The sequence below is a fragment of the Anneissia japonica genome, unplaced genomic scaffold (genome assembly GCF_011630105.1).
Source record: "Anneissia japonica isolate Jap-2015-1 unplaced genomic scaffold, ASM1163010v1 scaffold16662_len1167910_cov178, whole genome shotgun sequence".
NCBI classification, from domain to species: Eukaryota; Metazoa; Echinodermata; class Crinoidea; order Comatulida; family Comatulidae; genus Anneissia; species Anneissia japonica.
In genome coordinates this window covers 1,004,731-1,025,293 of record NW_022732216.1, presented here as the reverse complement: position 1 = coordinate 1,025,293, position 20,563 = coordinate 1,004,731, and the positions used below count along the sequence as shown (strand labels likewise).

Genomic DNA, 20,563 nt, shown 5'->3' with positions numbered 1-20,563 from the left:
AGCAACAACCGGGAGTAAAAATTGGGAAAGTATGCAAAATATAGAAAATGAAAAAGAAACACAAAAATTTCTCATCTATCTTATCTGAATGATAAAATATGACATTATGTTTTAAAACAACACACTTTGCTTATATAAACAATAAAAAGTTGATTCATTCTGAATTTGAAGTATTTAATATTGAGAAACCCCCTACTCAAAAATGGATCATTCTACTTCCTCCCTATTGGTTTATATTCAATTTCCTAGTACTACGACTTAACAAAAAAGTTTCGAGATCTATTGCTAGAGACGCCAAAATGGAAAGTTGCTAAGAGAGTTACAACAAGTGAACTATATTACTGGAAACAAGAAAACAATTGGAAATTGATGACATATCATTGTAAAACTTAAAAGAACAAGACAAGTCAAAGAATATCAAAGGAATACACCAAAGTGAAGGAAACAGCACAACCTGACTGTGTCTTGAGGACTAGAAATACTTATCTGCTACAATTTTACCACGAATTTTACATTTAAATATACTTTACCGCATTTTTGAGAAACTTTATATCTTGTGGATTTTTCCGAAGGATGGCCAACTTATCACTTGTCTTATTTTTCACTTGGATAAGTGGTGTACTTGGAACAGCTTCACAGGTAAATTATAAATTTAAATAGGCCCAATAAAAAAAAATATTAGTTTATCCCCCACGCCAGCATGTCTTCTACGGTAGTGAAAAATAAATGTTTGGAAAAAAAAATTGTTTGGACATTTTAAACATTTTTTTAGTAAATAATTAGTAGATATTGTTTGTTTTATCTCAATCATGTATTTTACTTGGAATATCAATGTACCAGCAAACAACCCAAGTTGATATTTGGCTTTAATAAAATAAAAAATATGAAACCTCCCTCCCTCATCACTTTTTCAGCATATATAGAGTGATAAACTAATAATTTTTTTTATTGGGCCTTCCTATTGAAGTTGCATTTCATTAAAATCTAATATTTTTGCTTATTTTGTACACTTAATTATTGTCAGGTATTAGCAATATGCTGAAAATTAGAATGAGTAAAAAGTGTCCTCATCAATTAACAGACTGTTAACTATATAGTAACAACCTTGTGTAGAGTATAAGATTGGCTGGTGGTACAATAATTAATTTAAGGACTTTTTGTAATACAAAGGTGGTTAATAAGCTAAAAGGTAATTGTTTTAATGTGTGACAATCAAAGTTAATAACTTAATGACCTTTTTAATTGAGTACATCATTGTTTTAATTAAAAATGCTAGGTCTTTTTTTTCCAGTTTATTTTCATTTTTGATGTAATAATTGCAAAACTTTGGAGTACCATGCCATAAATAATACTTAGTTTAAATTGTATTGTAAAATTAGGTATTACTTTGGTTATTGTATCTTTGCTTTTGTATAGATTGTACTGTGAATTTATGATTGTACTGATACAAAAGTGTATGTTCAATAAAATATTAGTATTATTATTTATGTGAATGTTCTTTTCTTTTGAACCATTTTTTTTTAAACTGTAAATCACAATCAAAACATTTAAGTAAGACTTAGTTGTAACTAATGTTTGTACTGTAAAAGTATTGGGTTACTTTGGTTATTGAATCTTTGCTTTTGTATAAATTGTACTGTGAAATTATTATTGAACTGCTACAAAAGTGCATGTTCAATAAAATGTTAGTACTGTATTAATATTATTTATGTGAATGTTCTTCTCTTTTTTGGTAATTGTAAATCACAACTGAAACATTTACTAGATAAGATTTAGTTCAACAAAAAAAAGGAAAATACATTTAAACTCAAATTAACTTTTCAATTGTAGAGTAATAAACAATTATTTGGTTACTAAACTATAATATACTGTGTTCTCTTTAAAATTCAGGTGGTCCAATAAATAAACTAAAATGAAGGACCGAAAAATTTGCAAAACGCATAAATATTAAGCGACTAAATTGGGGACTAAATGCAGTAAATCTAGAGTTTCCTATAACCTACTTATGGTACTACAAGTTACACTAACACTTACAAGTCTGTAAAAGTGTTTAGAGCTGGTATAAGAAGTGCAGGTGTGTTCCCAGGAGAATGCAAGGAAAAGGAAATTTACTTGGGTCTCTCTGATTGTACATTAGCTTGATAAGTCAGTGGAGACTTCGCATTTGTGCAAACTTATGTTACAACACATGGAGTTTGTTATTGAGGAATAGCTATCAAAACAAGTATAATTTCTTTCAACTTGTTGCCTACCATACTGCTCTAATTGTATGTTTATATGGAATAAAGGTACTAAAGAAAAACAATACATTAGAGGAAAAACAAACAAATCTTATATTTCAAAAAGTTTATAAACCTCTCTTGAAAACAATCTGGTAATTATGAATGAATAATAATTAGTACTTTAAATATGTAGTTTTAAAAGCACCATACTAATTTTATTTACAAACACTGAATGATTTTTTTTGGTCTAAAATATAAATATATAATATAATCAAAATGTTATATTAGATTATGTGGTTTGATGTCCTTTAATTTACCGGTACTTTGTTTATTTTAATCCTAGACAATGCACCTGTTATTCAGTCTTATATACGGTGTGTTTGTTGTATTGCTAATAATATTTGCTATATTCATACTAAATTATTAACTGTATTCTCCATATTAATTTGAAAAGTTTTATAATGTATTAAGAAAACAATAAATTTATGTTGAAATATTTTACAAAGAAATCCAATAAATATCAGCTTTATACAGTAGTAATTCTCATTTCCTACAATAACTTGTACTCTTAGAAAATATTATCTTTTATCTATTTTTAAATATAATAAACAAATAACTTTTAACAATGAACTAAACATAATTAAGACATATTATGTAATTACTGTACATATAAAATGATTAGATAGTTATAAAAAGCTTAATTTACTGCAAACTGTAGATGCTGTACAACGGGTGGGCTTTTATTATCATGTATTATAACTAGATTTTATATATATCCTTGTGACAAATCGCTCAGAGAGGATATAAATATACACTGGGACAGAACCCAGAAGAAGAGGGGAATTAATAGGGAAGGCGTACATAATTTAAAGAAAAGATAAACCTAATGAATATAGGATGCCAGTATTTCAACAAGACAAGCAATAAAATGAAAAGAAGATTAAGAGATGATCAACGACTGACAGGGATTGAAAGATAAGAGGCATTGATGCCGCAGGGATCTTGGCAAATGGAAGTTCTAAAATGAATTGGGTGGCAAGGGTGTAAAATGTTCTTGTACTACTGAGCATGTAGTGATACACATTCAAAATTTTTTTTTGCAATTTCGCACATGCACCCAAACTTTTTGAGAAACAGAATTTTGAAATTTTTCAAGTTTTTGCATTTTATAAAAAACATACTAGCAGAACAACACTTCTCAAAAATATCTATCACCAAATCTAACTGAAAAGTATACTAAATTATTTTTATTAAATACAAATCTTATTAATAAACTGATTTTGGAATCTTTTGGAAGCTGTTTTCACGAAACTTATGTGGCTGATACTGAATTAAATATTCATAACTTTGCAAATACTCAACCAATTTCCATCAAATAAACACTGTTTTAAAGAAGAATTCATGCAGAATCAAAAGATACCACTCAATTTTTGCCAGAGCTGGTCACATATTTGATATTTCTTTTCATAGTACTGGCTTGTAAATCCCATGTGATTTATTAATTCATTTTTAGATGCAGGTTCATGATGCATCATCTTTATTGATTTATATTTCTTGAGTAAATACCAAGGACATTTGAACAGGAACATCTCCAGACAAATGTTTTTTTAGCTCGGCAGAGGGGGTATATTTTTAAATAGTAATTAATTTAGATATTTACTGTTTTATGTTCACTGGACTCCGAAGGAAAACTTTTAGATCGCAATGAACAGGCTACTCAGGATAAAGAATAAATCTAATTATCATTAGCCTCTCCCAGGAGTCTCAGGTCCTCCGTGAGTCGCAGGAGTCTACTGGAAACTGGCAAGTTCTCAATCAACAATCCAGCAGCAAGCAAAAAAATGTCAACAAACTCACCCATCTTCAGAAAATTCAGAATGTTTGCATGTATTTAATTGTCTCGCTGGATTGACCTACAGTAGCTGTGGGTATCAGAGCATGCATCAGAAAATACAATGTAAGAAAGCTCATTATACACTTCCTATCTTATACTTCTTCCAAATGTTGAATCAAAATACTGTACCATAAAACCTCAAATAGAATGCCTAATGGGCATAATTTCGAGAAGAAACCTATCTCAAAAAGAAGCTGCCTCTTTAGTTTGCAAAAGTAATCTCCTCTAAAAGAAGCCCATGGGCTTTTAATAAGGGTAGTATGAGCTTCTTTTCGAGATCTTTGATGATTATAATAGTGTGTCAGTATCAATACTATTTTATTGTAACATGGTTAAAGGTAAAACAAATATTAAACAGAATTTCAAATTCCATAGTTGGAAAATGCATTATAGTAGCAATTCCAAATCACAGCATTCATTTTTAGCTTGCAGAAGTATTCTCGGAAAGAGCCAATCCAAGGGTCCTACAAAAAAGAAGCCCAGAGCTTATATTAATTTGTTTATGGTATTGGACAGTCTCAGAGTTCAGTTAAAAGTTAATTTGAAAAGGTATTTATTGATAAAATGAAATTATATGCACACTTAAAACAGTAACCGGTTTTCACTCGACTGTCAGAATGAAACGTGATGAAGCACCTACATCTGTCTAACATATATAACAGCATCACTTGACACCCCATAACAGGGGAGGGGCAAGTTCTACTTCAGAAATTGGTGTCGCCAGACAAAGAACACTGTCTAAAGGAAGTAGCACTTAGATGAAGCCACCTACTGACTGACAGCCAGGGAGACAGCTTACTGTTAAAAGTCAGCATAATTTTGATTTATGCAAAAGACCTTTTCAATTTTATGCATGATGACTTCAGCTCTTGAAACAATTCTATCAGGTTTTCTAATAAACAGTGATTGGAAAATAAAAACCATTAAAACCAATAATTTTTCTGTACAGTACTTGCAGCATTTTGATCTATATATCCGACTATAACACACACACTCCAAATTGAGATGTCCCTACTAAATTTACCAATTAGGTCTAAAAAAAAGTTATGTTGGCCTTGAAATCTATAAAATCAATTAAATTAACCTTGAAAGCCCCTAATTGTCATATTTTTTGCTCTAGGTCTACTTTTGAAACATTTCGAATGACGCCCGACCACGCCCCCCTTTGCTCACGTAAACTTGTAGTGTGAAATTTAAATAAAAATGTCTAGGGTCAGCCGAGTTTTTAGGGTCGTCGGATAACGGCAACATAACATTTCTTTTTTTAGGCCTTACTAACTATCATACAAAAGTTATATATTAAGGATAATTTGCATATTGTATAGAAGATAGAAGATGTATAGAAGATGTATAAGTAATAATATTTTGGGGTTAAATATATGTTTGGTCAGAATAAATGAAATAAAGAATAACAATAAAATGTTATCAAAAAAATGAAAACCACTGAAATTTCGATTATACTAAAAATAGCAACTTGATTTCCTAGTAATATAAAACAAATCTTGTAATCTTTTTGACTATTATCATGGTGTAGAAACAGTGTAATTCTACTAATTACAGTACCTATTAATTATATAACATTACTAATTAGTTAATTAATTATGTAGACAAGCAAGCAGAATAATCACATAGGTAACAATATTTAGTGCAGCATTCTTGCAATATGCTTGAATACAGTCCAACTTTTACAAAACTCTATCTTGGTAGGCTAAATTTACTTTACTACTACCACTATCTACACCACTATAAAACCAACAGCATGGAGAAGAACTTTGGAAGACACCATAGCTTCCCAGACAGGCATTTATGTTTGACATGAAACGATTGTGTTTGTTTTTCTTTTGATATTGATTCCACAGCTAACAAGTCTTCCAGACAACATTCTTCAGAAACCTGTCGACAAGATAACTCATCGTACATAATCCTTTTTCTGTGAACAATTTATCTAGCATGGAACTATTGGCTATTGAAAGATTAAATACAGATCAGTCAGTTTTCCTAACACTTTTTCAAGGGAAGACTTTTCAACATAAACCTTGCAAGATAATTTGCTCTGGGGCAAGGATATTGGTGCTGTCAGTAAAATAAGTAATCTTATGATTATATAGTTATGGATGGTTATAAAACGCGTCAGTTAATGTGCAATAAGCTGTCCAGGCTACAGCTGAAAGGTTACCAGGTCAAAGACTCAACACATTAGGAAGTCGGAACTGTCTGTATGTTGTATTTAAAGTAAATTTAATGATATCCAGTTATGGGGAGAGGGTCTAAATTTGGCAAGGTGGTATCTCCAAATCAATGTAATAAGAAAATGAGATAAACCAAATTGCCAGTGAATCATTCTACAAAAACTACAACGGGACATGCTTAATATGGGCAACTGGAGAACCATATTAGGAAAAGTATGTTATATCAGCCAAAACCTTTAAAAATTGAATTACTGAATTGCTTGTTGTTACAGTATATAATTTTTCATATTGTACAGAGGTTAAATCTAAGACAGACTACACTACACTTTGTTTTTTATAAGAACCAGTAAAATTTTGCCCAGACTCAGGGCCTGTTTCTACTGAAAAGAAATAATCGACTGAAAATCACTTTTTTTCTCGCAGTAGATACAGGACCAGTTTAAAAAAAGCGATTAAAAAAAAATCGATTAAAAACACGCAATGGATAGCGAGTTTGAATGGCAAATAACCGATTTTGGCTGTGCACCTTTTAGCTGCAACACAAAAAAAGCGATTATCAGGTGAAATGTGACCTCCAGGTCAATCACTGCAAAGACTAGATCGTAATAGGCACGAACTTTAAAAAAAATTTGTCCTCTTGTTCATGTCCTAGGCCTACAAGCTAAAAACGTCAACAAACATGAGGAGTGACGATTTCGTTTTGTAATTATTTTGTGAGGTTGGGGGATATTGGGCCTAGGACTCTCCGCTCTTTTGGGTCTACCGTTGTCCTCGTTTGGTCGTCGTTCATAATAGACCTTTCCAGAGTGTCAATCAAACTTAACAACTGACCAATTAGAACAGCGCTAGAAATGCACGCGCGTCTTACAAACACACGTGTTGTCCCACAAACGCACGTGTTCGCGTATGTTTTAACACTGCCGTCTTGTGGGACCTTAGCAACAACATCCAAGGGGCGGAACTTAGAGGAAAGGTCCATTGTGCCGATGAGCACAGCCAAAAACATTTGCCTTCTCGCCCCACATCGTATCTTACTCCTCGTCATCATGACGACAGGAATGAGATAGATACTGTCCTATACAGTTAGAAAAACATCGTGTTGTATAAACAAAATGGTGACGTAATTTCCGTCACGAAAACCGATTTTCGAAAATCTAAAATGCAGTTGCAATGCCAGCAGGCTGTCTGGTACTCATTAAAAAAACGGTTTTAAAAAATCGATTATTTTGTGTTTATCAGTAAACAAAAAATAATTAAATTGTACGGCAGTATACATTGTACTGCAATGTAGGTGAAAGTGACTCCACAAAATATGGACCCAAATGTCAGATAGGTACAATAAATTGTACTATAGAGGGTATTACATAGTGACACCTATTGCACATAATGTACAGATTTAATTTTTTGGCTTTAAAAAATAAAACCTCATTTGTAATTTTACCTCAGCCTCAATTTGTTCTTAATTTTTAAGCAATTTCAAGCCTCAGTGTTCTTATAAAATGTGTTCTTATAACAAAAAGTGTATTTCTAGAACATAGGAAAATGGAAATTTTGGATACATCCTTGGTACCACTAAAGAAGTATTCCTAAATTTGTAAGGTATTTCTTCTATCTCTAATAATATAATCATAGTTATGTTCAATCAACACTGATGATTTTAGAAAAAAAAAAAATAATAATAATACATATTCTGTTTGTGGACTACATTTTTTGCAATAGAGAAATAGATGAAGAAATAGTTATATTAAAATTAGTATAATTAAGTACTAATTAAGAAAATAAAGTAAACAATTAAGACAAAAACAATAAAAATATGAACAATAATGTTAAGTCAGAAAACCTATTGTAGGAAATGAGAGCTATTATGTAATTAATGGAAGGATATCAATTAATTATTTGCTTACGATTCTATTGTAGACCAAATATAATGATTTGCTTTGTTTCTAATTGTTGTGACAATAAGGTAAAATAAAATGAATCGCAAGTTTCACGTTCCCACCTTAAATTTTAGATCCCCATGAAAAAATTTAGTATTTGCCATTTAAAAAAAAAATCAATAATTTTTCCATTAAATATAAAAATAATGGTGATCTGAAAGATTGTTGTAAAAGCTTAAGACAAGGTAAAAAATGGCAGGAAAAAATTTATTTTACTTCTTTTACATAAACAAAAAAAACCCCCTCAAATCTTTATTATTTACCAGCCTGTTTACCACTAGTATATAGGATAGTAAATAGCAAATAATAAATACCCTCACCAAAAAATAATTTCAAATCCCAGGCCTGAAACAAAGTAGCAAAATAATGATTCATAATAACGTTCCTATCTGATGTCCATTCCAATATTATTAAAATGATTTGATTGATGGTTATGTAACACCTGTAACAGGTGTGTTTGAACAATGCATTATTCCACAATTAAGTTCGGGAATACAAAGCAAGTGACCCACTTCAAGCGAAAGCCCATGAGTACTCGCTAAACAAAACAAGCACTTAGTGACTATAATTATGTGAGGGCAGCACAGCTAGTCAGCTAAACTGGTAGTAGCCAATGTGTGTTCACCCATTATTATTTTTCTTTATGAATTAAATCAAAGTAAAAATTTCAAATTTTTAATTTCATTTCTTATTATAAATATAATGTTTGTAAATGAATAATTAATCTGAAGCTTATTCAGTATACATGGTTATGAAATTTTTTTTGTTTTGAAGTTTGAACAAAATTCAACTGGTTGAATTTAGAAAAAAATGTTTACTTAACTGTCAAACCTTTTAGCACTATTCTTACTGGTGATCTTAGCATTTACCTTAGCATTTATTCTTTTTTACATTTTAGTCTCTTGAACACTAACTCTCTAATACTGAATGTATTAGTGTTTTAAAATGTGTCTTAATTATATATATAGTACTTATATTTATATATTTTTATATTTACAAGCATTTATGTATGTAACAGTGATGTTGAAATTTGGGTTTAAAAAAAATTTTGTCTAGAGTTTCAAATGAATTTCTATTACCGTATTTTAGACAAAAAAGTTATCTTGAATATTAAATTTTGATTCTGTAGTCTGTATTGGTTATAATTATGTACAAGTAAATAGTGATGTCTTCCCATGGCCGTTTGTACAGAAACCTACAGAGTGAATAAGTTATATGTGAGTAAATAGCGGATTACGTGTATTATTATTTACGAATTACATCCAAGGTATGAAATTCTATTCCAATATTATAAAAAGTGAATGCCCTTTAATTCCAACATCCTGTGGAGGATCCAATCAGCTTTACTGTCTCCATATCGCTAGGAGATCGGAAATGAAGCTATGAATATACACCTACTGACGCATTATGTTCTGTTTATATGTTTTATCAGGAGATATGGGTTCTTTCATTCAGTGCACAATTGGGTTATTATCAATGCATTGCATATTGTGTTGCAAGGTTGCTGTGAGAGAAAACGAATGGCAAACAGTACATTCAATACGAAAGAGATTTAGTTTGTGTATGTGAAACTAAAATTACTTATTATTCATGTTCTTCCAACATAAAGTAGCTGCCTCAAAGTGAAACTACTACAAAAATGAAATGCAAATAAAATGGTTATAATTATTTTCGTAAAATGTAATTACAAAAGTTGTTTTTAATGAAAATCTTAAAAAGTTAATTAAACATCAAATAGCCCATTAAGGATTACTCAATGAATATTTACCAATACCACAATTAATTAGCTCTCATCTGATATTTTCTTTTAATAATTTTTACGATTATCATCATTTTCTTCATCAGAATTCTCGCTACACATGGCCACACTTTGACCGAGAAGTGACTCAAATTCCAAAACTACATGAGCGCTTACTGGAAAACTTCAAGACCAGCAAGCCACAACTGCCAATGGTATTGATGCGACCGTGCTTACAGAACCCTTGCCACAATGGTGGTCGATGTACGTATGACATTAGGCACGGTGTCCGCTGCCTCTGCACGCATTTATATGTTGGTGAAAACTGCGAACACTTACTTCCACCACCGTCGAATGTTACGATGACACAGGCTTCAGCGGACTCCGTGACTGTGGCCTGGACAGGGCCAAAGGTACCGATCAAGATTTCAGGATTCCGCGTGCAATATAATATGTTTGGCGATGGATTAACGTTGTACAGCCCTTTGATTCATCCAAGCGTCTATAATTACTCTATCACAGTAAGTTATTGTCTTTTAAAATAATTACCACTTCAATGTCATATTATAATTTTTACAATTATTATCATGACTATATCCATAATAACTCAAATCATAATAACAGCAATTCTTATTTCTAATAATTAGCCAATTTTTATTGTTTGGATTCATCTTTTTTTTTTTTAAATTTTTACGATAAAGATTTTTCTGTATTTTATCCAGTTTCTGTATGGTACTTGTTTCTTGAATATGAATGTGATTGTTGTTTTTTTGTACTAGGCCCTGTGGGAGAACAGTAGATTTCCTACAGAACAGGTTCGACAATATAAAGAATAAATATATAAATAACTCTTACATATCAATAATCTATATTATTATCAAATATAGAATATTACTACAATTGACCAAGCTTATTGGTTGGAAATATTTGATACTAAAACTACACACACAAGAATATCAGGAACATCCATTAGGCTGGAGATCAGCCCAATTCTAATGGAGTCAAAATCGCAATGAATTACGAAAAATTAAAAATATATGGTAATACAACAAAAACATACATCTATAAGAATTTAAAAACCTAGGAAAATAAAACATTCAAAACACTGTGTTTATTGATCAAATTGTACCCAGTACAGTTGATAAAATAAAAGGATGATAAAATATAATTATCCCCAAAAGTATTTCTATCTATCGAAGTCAAGTCGTAACCTTGGACCCCATAGTTTTCTGGATTGTTTTGTCCTGCATTGCTGCCAGAAAGTCGGCAACTTCCAATTTCAATGATTACAATAATTATATTTCAAATCATTTATCTAGGGCTTAACAAAGCAAGGAAGTTATGTAAAAGTCAATATTCATATTCAAATATATTTTTACATTAGTTTATCTATTAAGAAAAACAAAAAATAACAATACTTTTTAAATTTTAGTAAATTTTGTGTTTGCTGTTAAATGAATCTGTTAAAAAATGTGGACATTCCATAAAATTTATTTAGAAAAATTGGCACACAAATTTTGTGAAATGAATTTTACAGATTTACGGTCAGTGTTCTGAGCTAATAAATTGGACTGACGTTTACTACTGCCCTAAATTCTTCGCTAGAACCTTAACTTTGCGGGTAATCAATTTAAGACCTTATTACTTAAAAGTATGTAACTCTACAAAAAAAAAAAATTATTGTTTTGGTCTGTTTGATTGGAAGTTAATAAATTACCTGATCATTTTAAATGAATAGTTTTTCAAAATTCTCAAACTTCCTTTCTATTTTAATGTTTTTTTTTAAATTTTTTTTGTTTTTTTTTGTTTTTTTTTGTACGTGCACCACTTTGAAAAACACAACTACTGTAACATAAAAGATATTCTGCAGTAGAATAATAAATAATAGACTAAATGAAATAAAAAAATATAATGAGGTACAAAAAATGAAAGTCTGAAAAGTGAATTAGAACAAATCAAAAGAACTGAAGAGAAGCTCCTACTGCAGGAAGATGCTAATTGCTTTTACATTGACCTCATTAGAATACAAATATCATGTGAGCAACAGGTGGCCAATAGCACCTGTATGACACGTCTAACATTATTTCATCCGCCCTCTTTATTGCTGTGTTTCACAATGTTCCTGTCATGAATTTATAACATCAATAATGATTCAAACGTAGATATGTTAACATATGCTTATCTTACGTACATACATGTGTCAGTTGTAATTGTAATTTTAATTTAATCTTATTTGTTTTATATAACTGTATTTCAAAATCAGATAAGATAAACGAAAATGAAATTACAGTATAGTTGAATGTATGCCATTTGTGTTAACTTACAAAATTAATTTAAATATTTGACCTGTGTGTATAATTATGACAATCATGGCAATTATTATGATGATGATGGTGATGAAGATGATGATGATGGTGATGAAGATGATGATGACACTGATGATGCTGATGATATTGATGTTAATGATGAATAATATGATAATGATCAATATGATTATGATGATGATGATGTTGATATGATGATGTTAATGATATTGAATATATAGATGTGAATGACGATGGTAAAGTCTAATGACGATATAATAATGATGATTATATGGTAATGGTGATAATAACAATGACAATGTTGATGTTGACCCTCTCAATGGTGAGGGTGATTAATAATGACAGATTGACAATATGATAATAATAATGATTATGACACTATAATGGCATAGACATTGATGATTTAACATTAAAATTATCATGATATAAATAATAATGATATTATAGAATATATGCAAGTACAGTAAACATAACCAAGTGATCTGTGTAAAATAAAAACCACTGTCCATACGAATTGATACAATAATTATTTTGACAATCGTTGAAGATGACAATGATAAAGATAGAATAGCTAGGGGGGCAAGGCTAACCAATTAATAGCAGACAACTTTGACTCATTCTAACAGACATTTTAAACTGCATGGCTAATAATTTCAACAACTTTAGAAACAGTCATATTTAATAATACAAATATAGGATGCAGTGGTAGCAAAACTATAAATTGTAAAGTACAAAAATTGGGGATAACGCCTGGTTGAATCATTGCTTGTTTTTACACAAATTGCAAACATATTTTACATAAAGACATGTAAACACAATATTTTGTAAGAGAGAAAGATGGTTAAATCCAAAATACATTTGAATTAAATTAGTGATTATTCATAAATGATCCTATTTTGCCTCTCTGCAAAGTCCAACTGAAACACTTCACTAAACTCAAATAATAACCGAACAACCTTCTGTACTATGTATAGGGTAACTGTATTTAGTTTAAAGTCCCTGATTTTCTGTGTAGGGACAATGTTTTCCAAGGAAATATGTAATTAATTGACCAGATTGGAAATTAAATTCCTATCCTTGTTGAGAGATAGAAACCTCAATCGCTATTCCACCGACCACTGGACTAGAGAATCACTGAAATTGAACGGATTTTTTTTGTACCCTTTTGGAACCCCAACACCCATGGAATTGCTTTCAACAACCCAATAAATTATCAAAATTAACCTACTCCTGGTTGAACTCCACAAGGACGTTAAAGGACAAAAAATGATGATTATAAATGGAATATCACAAAGAAAATGGGGAACATTGCCAATTTTATGTCCAAATTCTAGCAAGTTCAGCAGCACTCAAGGATAATCATGTTTTTTGGGGCTTGTTTAAACTTATCATAATGGTTTTGAAAGAACACAGAATGGGTATAAGTGAATTCTGAATCCGGCAGATGAAGGTTTCTGGAACCGGTGTGCGGCGCGGCAGTGCACGATTCCTTATCCTGATGTTGCGCTTCTTTAATAACTTTTCCAAAAACTTGCATCAATTTAAATCAAAACTAGAGTCAAGTATCTCATAACCCTTGAAGTTCTGTAGATATTTTTTATGTTGCATGAGAATAACATTATTTAATTCGATTTCAAATAGTGAATGAGTGTGTTTTAAAGAAAGAGCTGTGTGGAACAAAACTCGTGGTCGATTAGAGACACATGCTGTAAGTGATGGGCGGACACAAATTTAACAATAAAATAATTTTGTAAATGCCATGTAATATACAGATAACATTATCTGCAGCGCAAAAAAGAAAATATATGGAACAAAATCAGGATCGATTAGAGGTATTTGTTCTAAAGTGATGGGACACAATTTAAGAATAATATAATCTTGTAAAAGCCATGGGAATATACAAATATCATGATCTGCACAGTAACATAGAAAATAAAAAATGGGACAAAACTCAAGTTTGATTTGAGAGACACGTGTGATGGCAGACACAAATTTAACAGCAACATATAACCTTATAAATGCCATGGTGATATACAGATACAATTAACTGTACAGTAAAATAAAAAAATAAAATAAATATAAGAAGAAATGACAGACATATACCATGTATAAAATAGAAACAACAGATAGGTATGATGGGGCCCCCAGCCCAACCCTCTTGGTATTAGTGGGTGTGAGACAGGAGGGATGGCATAAAGGAAGACTGAATGATTAAAACGTTAAAGGGTGAAAGGAAGACGACACTTATGTAAAATATCTAGGAAATTGAAACCAAAGTAGGTAAACAGGATTCAATTAACTTGTATAGATTAGCGTAATTAGCAGTGAGCAGGCAACCTGTTGGTCAAATCAATATATGGTATTTGTTAATTAAAAGTTGTAACTTATTTTTAGAATGTTGAGGAAATAAATGATTGTGAAGAGAAATACAAAATGAGAAGATTTAAGAAATTTTTAATCTTTACCCGAGAGTATCTATCCAATTGGTACCCTGTAGGAAAGTGATGTGGCATTGCTATCTCTATGAAGATACGTCAGTATACCTCCATGCTATATCTGTTTTCCATGCAATAGTTTTATTGCTTAGCAGTCCCCTGCACAATCGTGAAGGCTCCGCAATGCGACCGACCAATCAACACCACCGAAGCCAAGCTTCAGGGAGAAATGGGTGTTCTTGTGCACGCACTCCCATCCCACTAAAAAGTTTCTGAGTTCAACATCATCACATACCACTTCATTGCCCCAGCTAATTCCCCTCACATTCTTATCATGCCCTAATCTGCCCCACCGCAAATGTATGGTATTCCTAATTGTGCCACTGTGAAATAGTCTTCACACAAGCCTTTTGCCCAGATACCATATTTATTTGAATGAACGCCCCACTTTGAATAAACGCCCCTCTAGAGCCCCATTTGGAATAAACGCCTCCCTCAAATAAACACCCAGAGGCATTTATTTTTACCTTGAATAAACGCCCGACTAAGTGACTGTAAATAAATCTAAATGGAGGCAATATACATTTTTTCTATCTTGATCACACACTAACACATTTCGACAGTAATTATGTGTTGTGTTTGACATTTGCAGTGAAACTAAGGGTCATTTATTGAAGTACAACATACATTTTATAGCAAAAAAAATAGCAAAAAAAAAATAAATGCCTCCCTCGAATAAATTCCTCCCCCGAATTATCGCCCCCCCCCCTCAAAAATGCTTCTCAACAATAAATGCCCTGGGTAATTTATTCAAGTAAACACAGTATCTGTTTTGTTTTTCCGCCTTCGGTCCTTGGGTTTTTGTAAGTATTTTTTTCGATAATAAATATGATATGTGGTACATTTTGACAAATCAAATTCATGGTATTAATCATTTACAGACATAAAAAACAATTAAATTCTATGGAATCTGGCTAACTCCTAGTTGTGCAAGCATTATAGTTCAAGAAAAATATTTTAAACCTATTTCCGTTACATGATATAATTAACATGATTATCAAATAAATGACGACAGATTAAAAAATGAAATCATTGAACCCTTGAAATCGTCACCGCCAGCTACGATTCCTAAAATAAAATGGAAAATAGTAAACAAACAAAATGATCAATTAAGGCATAATATTCCCAAATGCCTGGAATTATTACTGATAAACCCCTGCAAATCTAGATACACAAATATCGGTTTAAAATCCCGCATGAATTAAACTACAATCTTTAAATACAGATTTAAGAGTTTGTGGAAAAGCTTTTAACGTTATGGGTATATCTAGTACGCTAAGCTTGTATGAGCTTCCAGATCGCCATCTAAATGTCGGAGACGGGCAACACATTTATAATCAATATACTTCCCTTGTCATCCTTCTCCATGATTCGCTGACTCTAATCTGTGAAAAACTAGAGGCAATTAGGAAACTCGTTTATCATTCAATCGTTAATATAATTATCGCTTGGTATATTACACGGAGTAACTATCAAAGTTCAGAAACTATCTGTAGAATGCAGACTCTACAATATATCAAGTTTAAATTGTCTGTGTAAATAAGGATTATATATCCAAATCGTAAAACCTGCATTTTCTCTCTATTCTTAGATCCGTTGACAGTTGACAAAACAAACTGAGAGATTGAGAAGTTTGTAAAAGTTTATTAGTATTGGAATCATCAATAACAAATTTAGAACGTAAACAGTTTGCGATTATTACTGTACAGTATTTACACTGCAACGGAGGCTGAATGCTTTGTTGTTGGACAGTAACATTTTAAACAGATTTAAAGAGCAACTCTGTTAAAGTCCTATCCAGAACTCACAATTGTGGCAAAGACAAGCCAAACCAGTCACTCGTCGCAAATCCTGTTTTGGAGATAATGGCCAAAACATGCTGGAATGTCAAAATTTTGGAAATCTATTTTATTGCACTAAACTAACCTTTATATATCTATACATCATGCTATGCTGTTATTTTCCTCATTTTTAATGTTAAAAAAACAATTTTTAACGATTTGGTGAAGGTTTCTGCCTAAGAAATGCCTGAAATCGTAAACTTTAAAGGCTGATTTCTCAAATATTGTTCTTTAAACAGCTGTATGTTTAAACTTGTGTAACTTCATAACGAAGTGTCAGATTTAAATGATTCTTTCACCATTTTATAGCTCTCATTTTACTTTTAAACGCTGTATTAATAACTAAAAATTGATTTTTTCGACGAGTGACTGGTTTGGCTTGTCTTTGCCACAATTTTAAAATGATGTGACATGCCTAAATATGGTCATGACCATATGTAGGAACATTATGACTATATTTGGCCATACAACAGTTTTTTTGTTAAAGAAAATTTGATAATCTAGACAGAGCTTAAATAAACATTCTTAAAAACCAACGATATCAATTTGCTTACTGTATAATAAACATAAAAATATAAAGATTAAAAACTAAGTAGATAATTAATAATCGGAGTTCTATTAAAATAACTACTATGACCTATTAAATTATTTTATTATTCATATGACCTTGCAAAGTTTAAATGCAACATAGAGGTCTTTTTCCTCTACATGTAAATTCCTTTGCTTCTTTTTTTTTTTGGTTTTCAATTTGTTTCCCTTGTAACCTAAATATTGCAATAGACCTTTCTTGAGTACTTCAATCAAACTTAACAATTGACCAATCAGAACAGGGCCAAGAACACGCGTGTGTATCGCAAACACCCGTTGTCCTTCAAAAGCATGTGTTGGTGTACGATTTCAAACTGCCGTTTTTTTGTGGGACCTACTGTAGGAACAATATGCAAGGGACAGGGCTTATTACAATCAGTCTTGTAAAAGTTGATTTCTAAGAAAAATATAAAAACTATGACAGAAATATGTCACAATGAATTCAAATAACATAATTACAACTTGTTTCAATTTTACTGTCCTTCCAGAATATGACTTAAGCCTAAAAACAAAACAAAATAAAAAATAACAAATGAGATTGCACTTACAAAAAAGAAATTCTTTAATTTAACATAAGGTTTTGCGACCATTGTTGAATGAATTTCTGCAGCAGAGTGTACCTTAAAATAATTTACCTCCTATATACTCTTATCAAATTCTGTATGTAAATAAGAAGTATCTGATCTGTCAGTCCTTAGTAAGAGAATGCCTACAAATTATAATAATTCACTTTTGATGTTATCTATTTCATTACTTATTTATCGATTAATTAAAAAAAAATATATATTATTGATTGTTAAACTGTGATTTTATGACAATAATTTATTATTTCATCTTATCTATTTGCAGGGATTACTTCCACGAACCCAGTACACAGTGTGTGTCAACATTGTACTCCATAATATTACAATGCGCGAGGCTATCTTACGTGAACAATGCATGGAGATTATGACAACCGATGAGTATATTTCCAATCTCAACTGGAAAACAGTCACTGTCCTGGCTGCAATATTAGTTTTTATATTTGCTGTAATACTAATAATTGCGTTGATGATTCAACGACGAAGACTTCTGAAATACTACATACGCACTGTGAAGATTACTCCCCCACCAGCAGAGCTTACGAAAAAAATCGAGATCACGAAACTAACAAATCCAAATGTTATATCAAACACTCTACCAATGCATATAAAGACAACTGTATGTAATGGGGAGTTACCGATTTTACGCAAAGCAGAAACACAAACGTGTGATCTAGATCGCGTTGATGTTGTAGACCAGCAGACACAAACACCGCCGTATGTTGAACGACATACAAAACCACGTCGTGGGAAACCACTAAGCTCGTGTAGCGGATATTCGTCAAATTCATCAAACTCTTCATCATCGGTAAGGTACACAAGTTTGCCGAGTAGCTACCCATTTCAAAATAATCCACCGGTACCAAATCATATCAACATTAATATAGATGAGAGAAAGTTGTCATTTAACGTTGCGGCTAAGAGTGACACCACACAAAAACATGTGAGCAAAGTGTCACAACGCACAATGTTCACCACCACAACCAAATTAGAGACAAAGGAACGAGAGAATGAGGATAGTGATAATGACGCACCTGTACCGTACTTCTTGCCGAGATTTAACACTTTATACAAATCAAACAGTCTTCGGGGTGTGATGGATTGTAACCAATGCTAAATTGGGAATGAAATGTTGAACTATGGGATAGTTAAATCTATACTGTACTGTACAATAAATTTGATAAAATACAAACTTTATCATGTGTGTGTGTGTGTGATGTATGTAAAATTAAACAAAGAATGAATGATGAAAGTTCTGCTAGTTATTTATATTAAAAGATGCGTCACTGTCTAAATATAGAAAACCCTCTTTTTAAAAATCAAATGGACACTGAAAAACTAATTTTATTATTATCAACTTTCAAAGATACAAAGAAATTAAATTGTATTTTTTAATTGTTTTTAGCATCAATAGTGTTTTGATATCCAATTAACAGTAAAAATATGCTGCAGAATTGTGTGTGTATAAATTATGAACATCAGAGTTATGAAGTTTATTATTGTATAATTTGTATAGAGCACGTTATTAAATTTATTATTAATGAATCAAAAACATCTTTCACAATATTATTATTTTAAAAATATGAATATGCACAGAATAAGATTAAACATGAATAGTTATATTTGTCTGCACATATCGTAGGCCTATGCATAAAAATAGGAGACATGTCTCTAATATTCGTGCATGCAAATGCTATGTTGCAGCATTTTTACTTGCGTATATCTGGTAGGAGGAGTGTTTGGTGACGGGCATGTTTGGTGGTGTGTGTGTGTTGGATGGTGGGCATGTTGGGTGTTGGATGTGTTTGATAGTGGACATGTTGAGTGGTGGGCATGTTGGGTGGTGGTAAAACATCTGCTGTTGTAAGTAGCATTCTAATGCAGTAATTTGTGTACATAACAATACAGTTGCCTAATGCATTGTTATAATATAGCAACCTACACATCATATATTTATTAGAGTATCATCAGAATTTAGTTTAAAAATATCTCAGTTTCACACATGATACTTCTTTTTTGAAAGATGCATCATTAGAACTATAATCATGAGTTTTTACTGAAACTGAGCAGAATATATTACAAATATTTATCACCTAAAAAACAGGTGTGAACAGACCTTTAAATAATCTCTTAGAAGTGTAAAGTTGGTGAAAATGTAAAATGTTTGAATATATTTGTTAATAAAGAACATTGTCTTACATGACATATGCAATTAATATTTGTGTTTTATTACGAGTAATAAACTTTATCGTCCAGGTAAACTATTTGTCACCAGATGTGGAAAATAATTTTTGAGAATCAGTTTCTAAACCTTCAAATAAGTAATGTTTAATGTAATTAAATTTATAGAGCGCTTTATACCGAAGCCTCGAAGCGCTCAAAGTGTGGACTCTTGTACAGTAAAATGCTTCTCCCCTAAAAGTCTCTTCATGCCTGAGCTACCCAGTTAACTGGTACCAGTTACTCTAGCTGTCCACAACAGGGGCAGTTATGGACACACTCGAGTGACTGTAGCCCAAGAAGGTTCATTTATATCAATTTGATATTCACTAAAAAAAGTGGTCATTGCATACTGTATCCCATATTTTCTATGGTTCAAAGTCAATTTTATCGTTATCTACATTTTTACTTCAACCATCAGTCAACACACATCCTCTTCATATAATTAAGAAGTTCCTTTGCTTCTGACAGATCAATATTAAGAAATGGACTCAGAAATTTGATTGTCGTTATTTTTTCATTTTTATCATTGTT

At 31.5% G+C, this 20,563-nt stretch overlaps 1 protein-coding gene across 1 annotated transcript; it reads left to right on the top strand.

Moving 5' to 3' along the window:
* Nucleotides 1-254: 254 nt before the first annotated feature.
* On the top strand, nucleotides 255-20,012 carry LOC117115641. Its single transcript, XM_033259520.1, has 3 exons — nucleotides 255-639; nucleotides 10,088-10,501; nucleotides 18,078-20,012. The coding sequence occupies exons 1-3, from the start codon at nucleotides 574-576 to the stop codon at nucleotides 18,924-18,926; spliced, it is 1,329 nt and encodes a 442-aa protein (XP_033115411.1). The 5' UTR covers nucleotides 255-573; the 3' UTR covers nucleotides 18,927-20,012.
* Nucleotides 20,013-20,563: the final 551 nt, after the last annotated feature.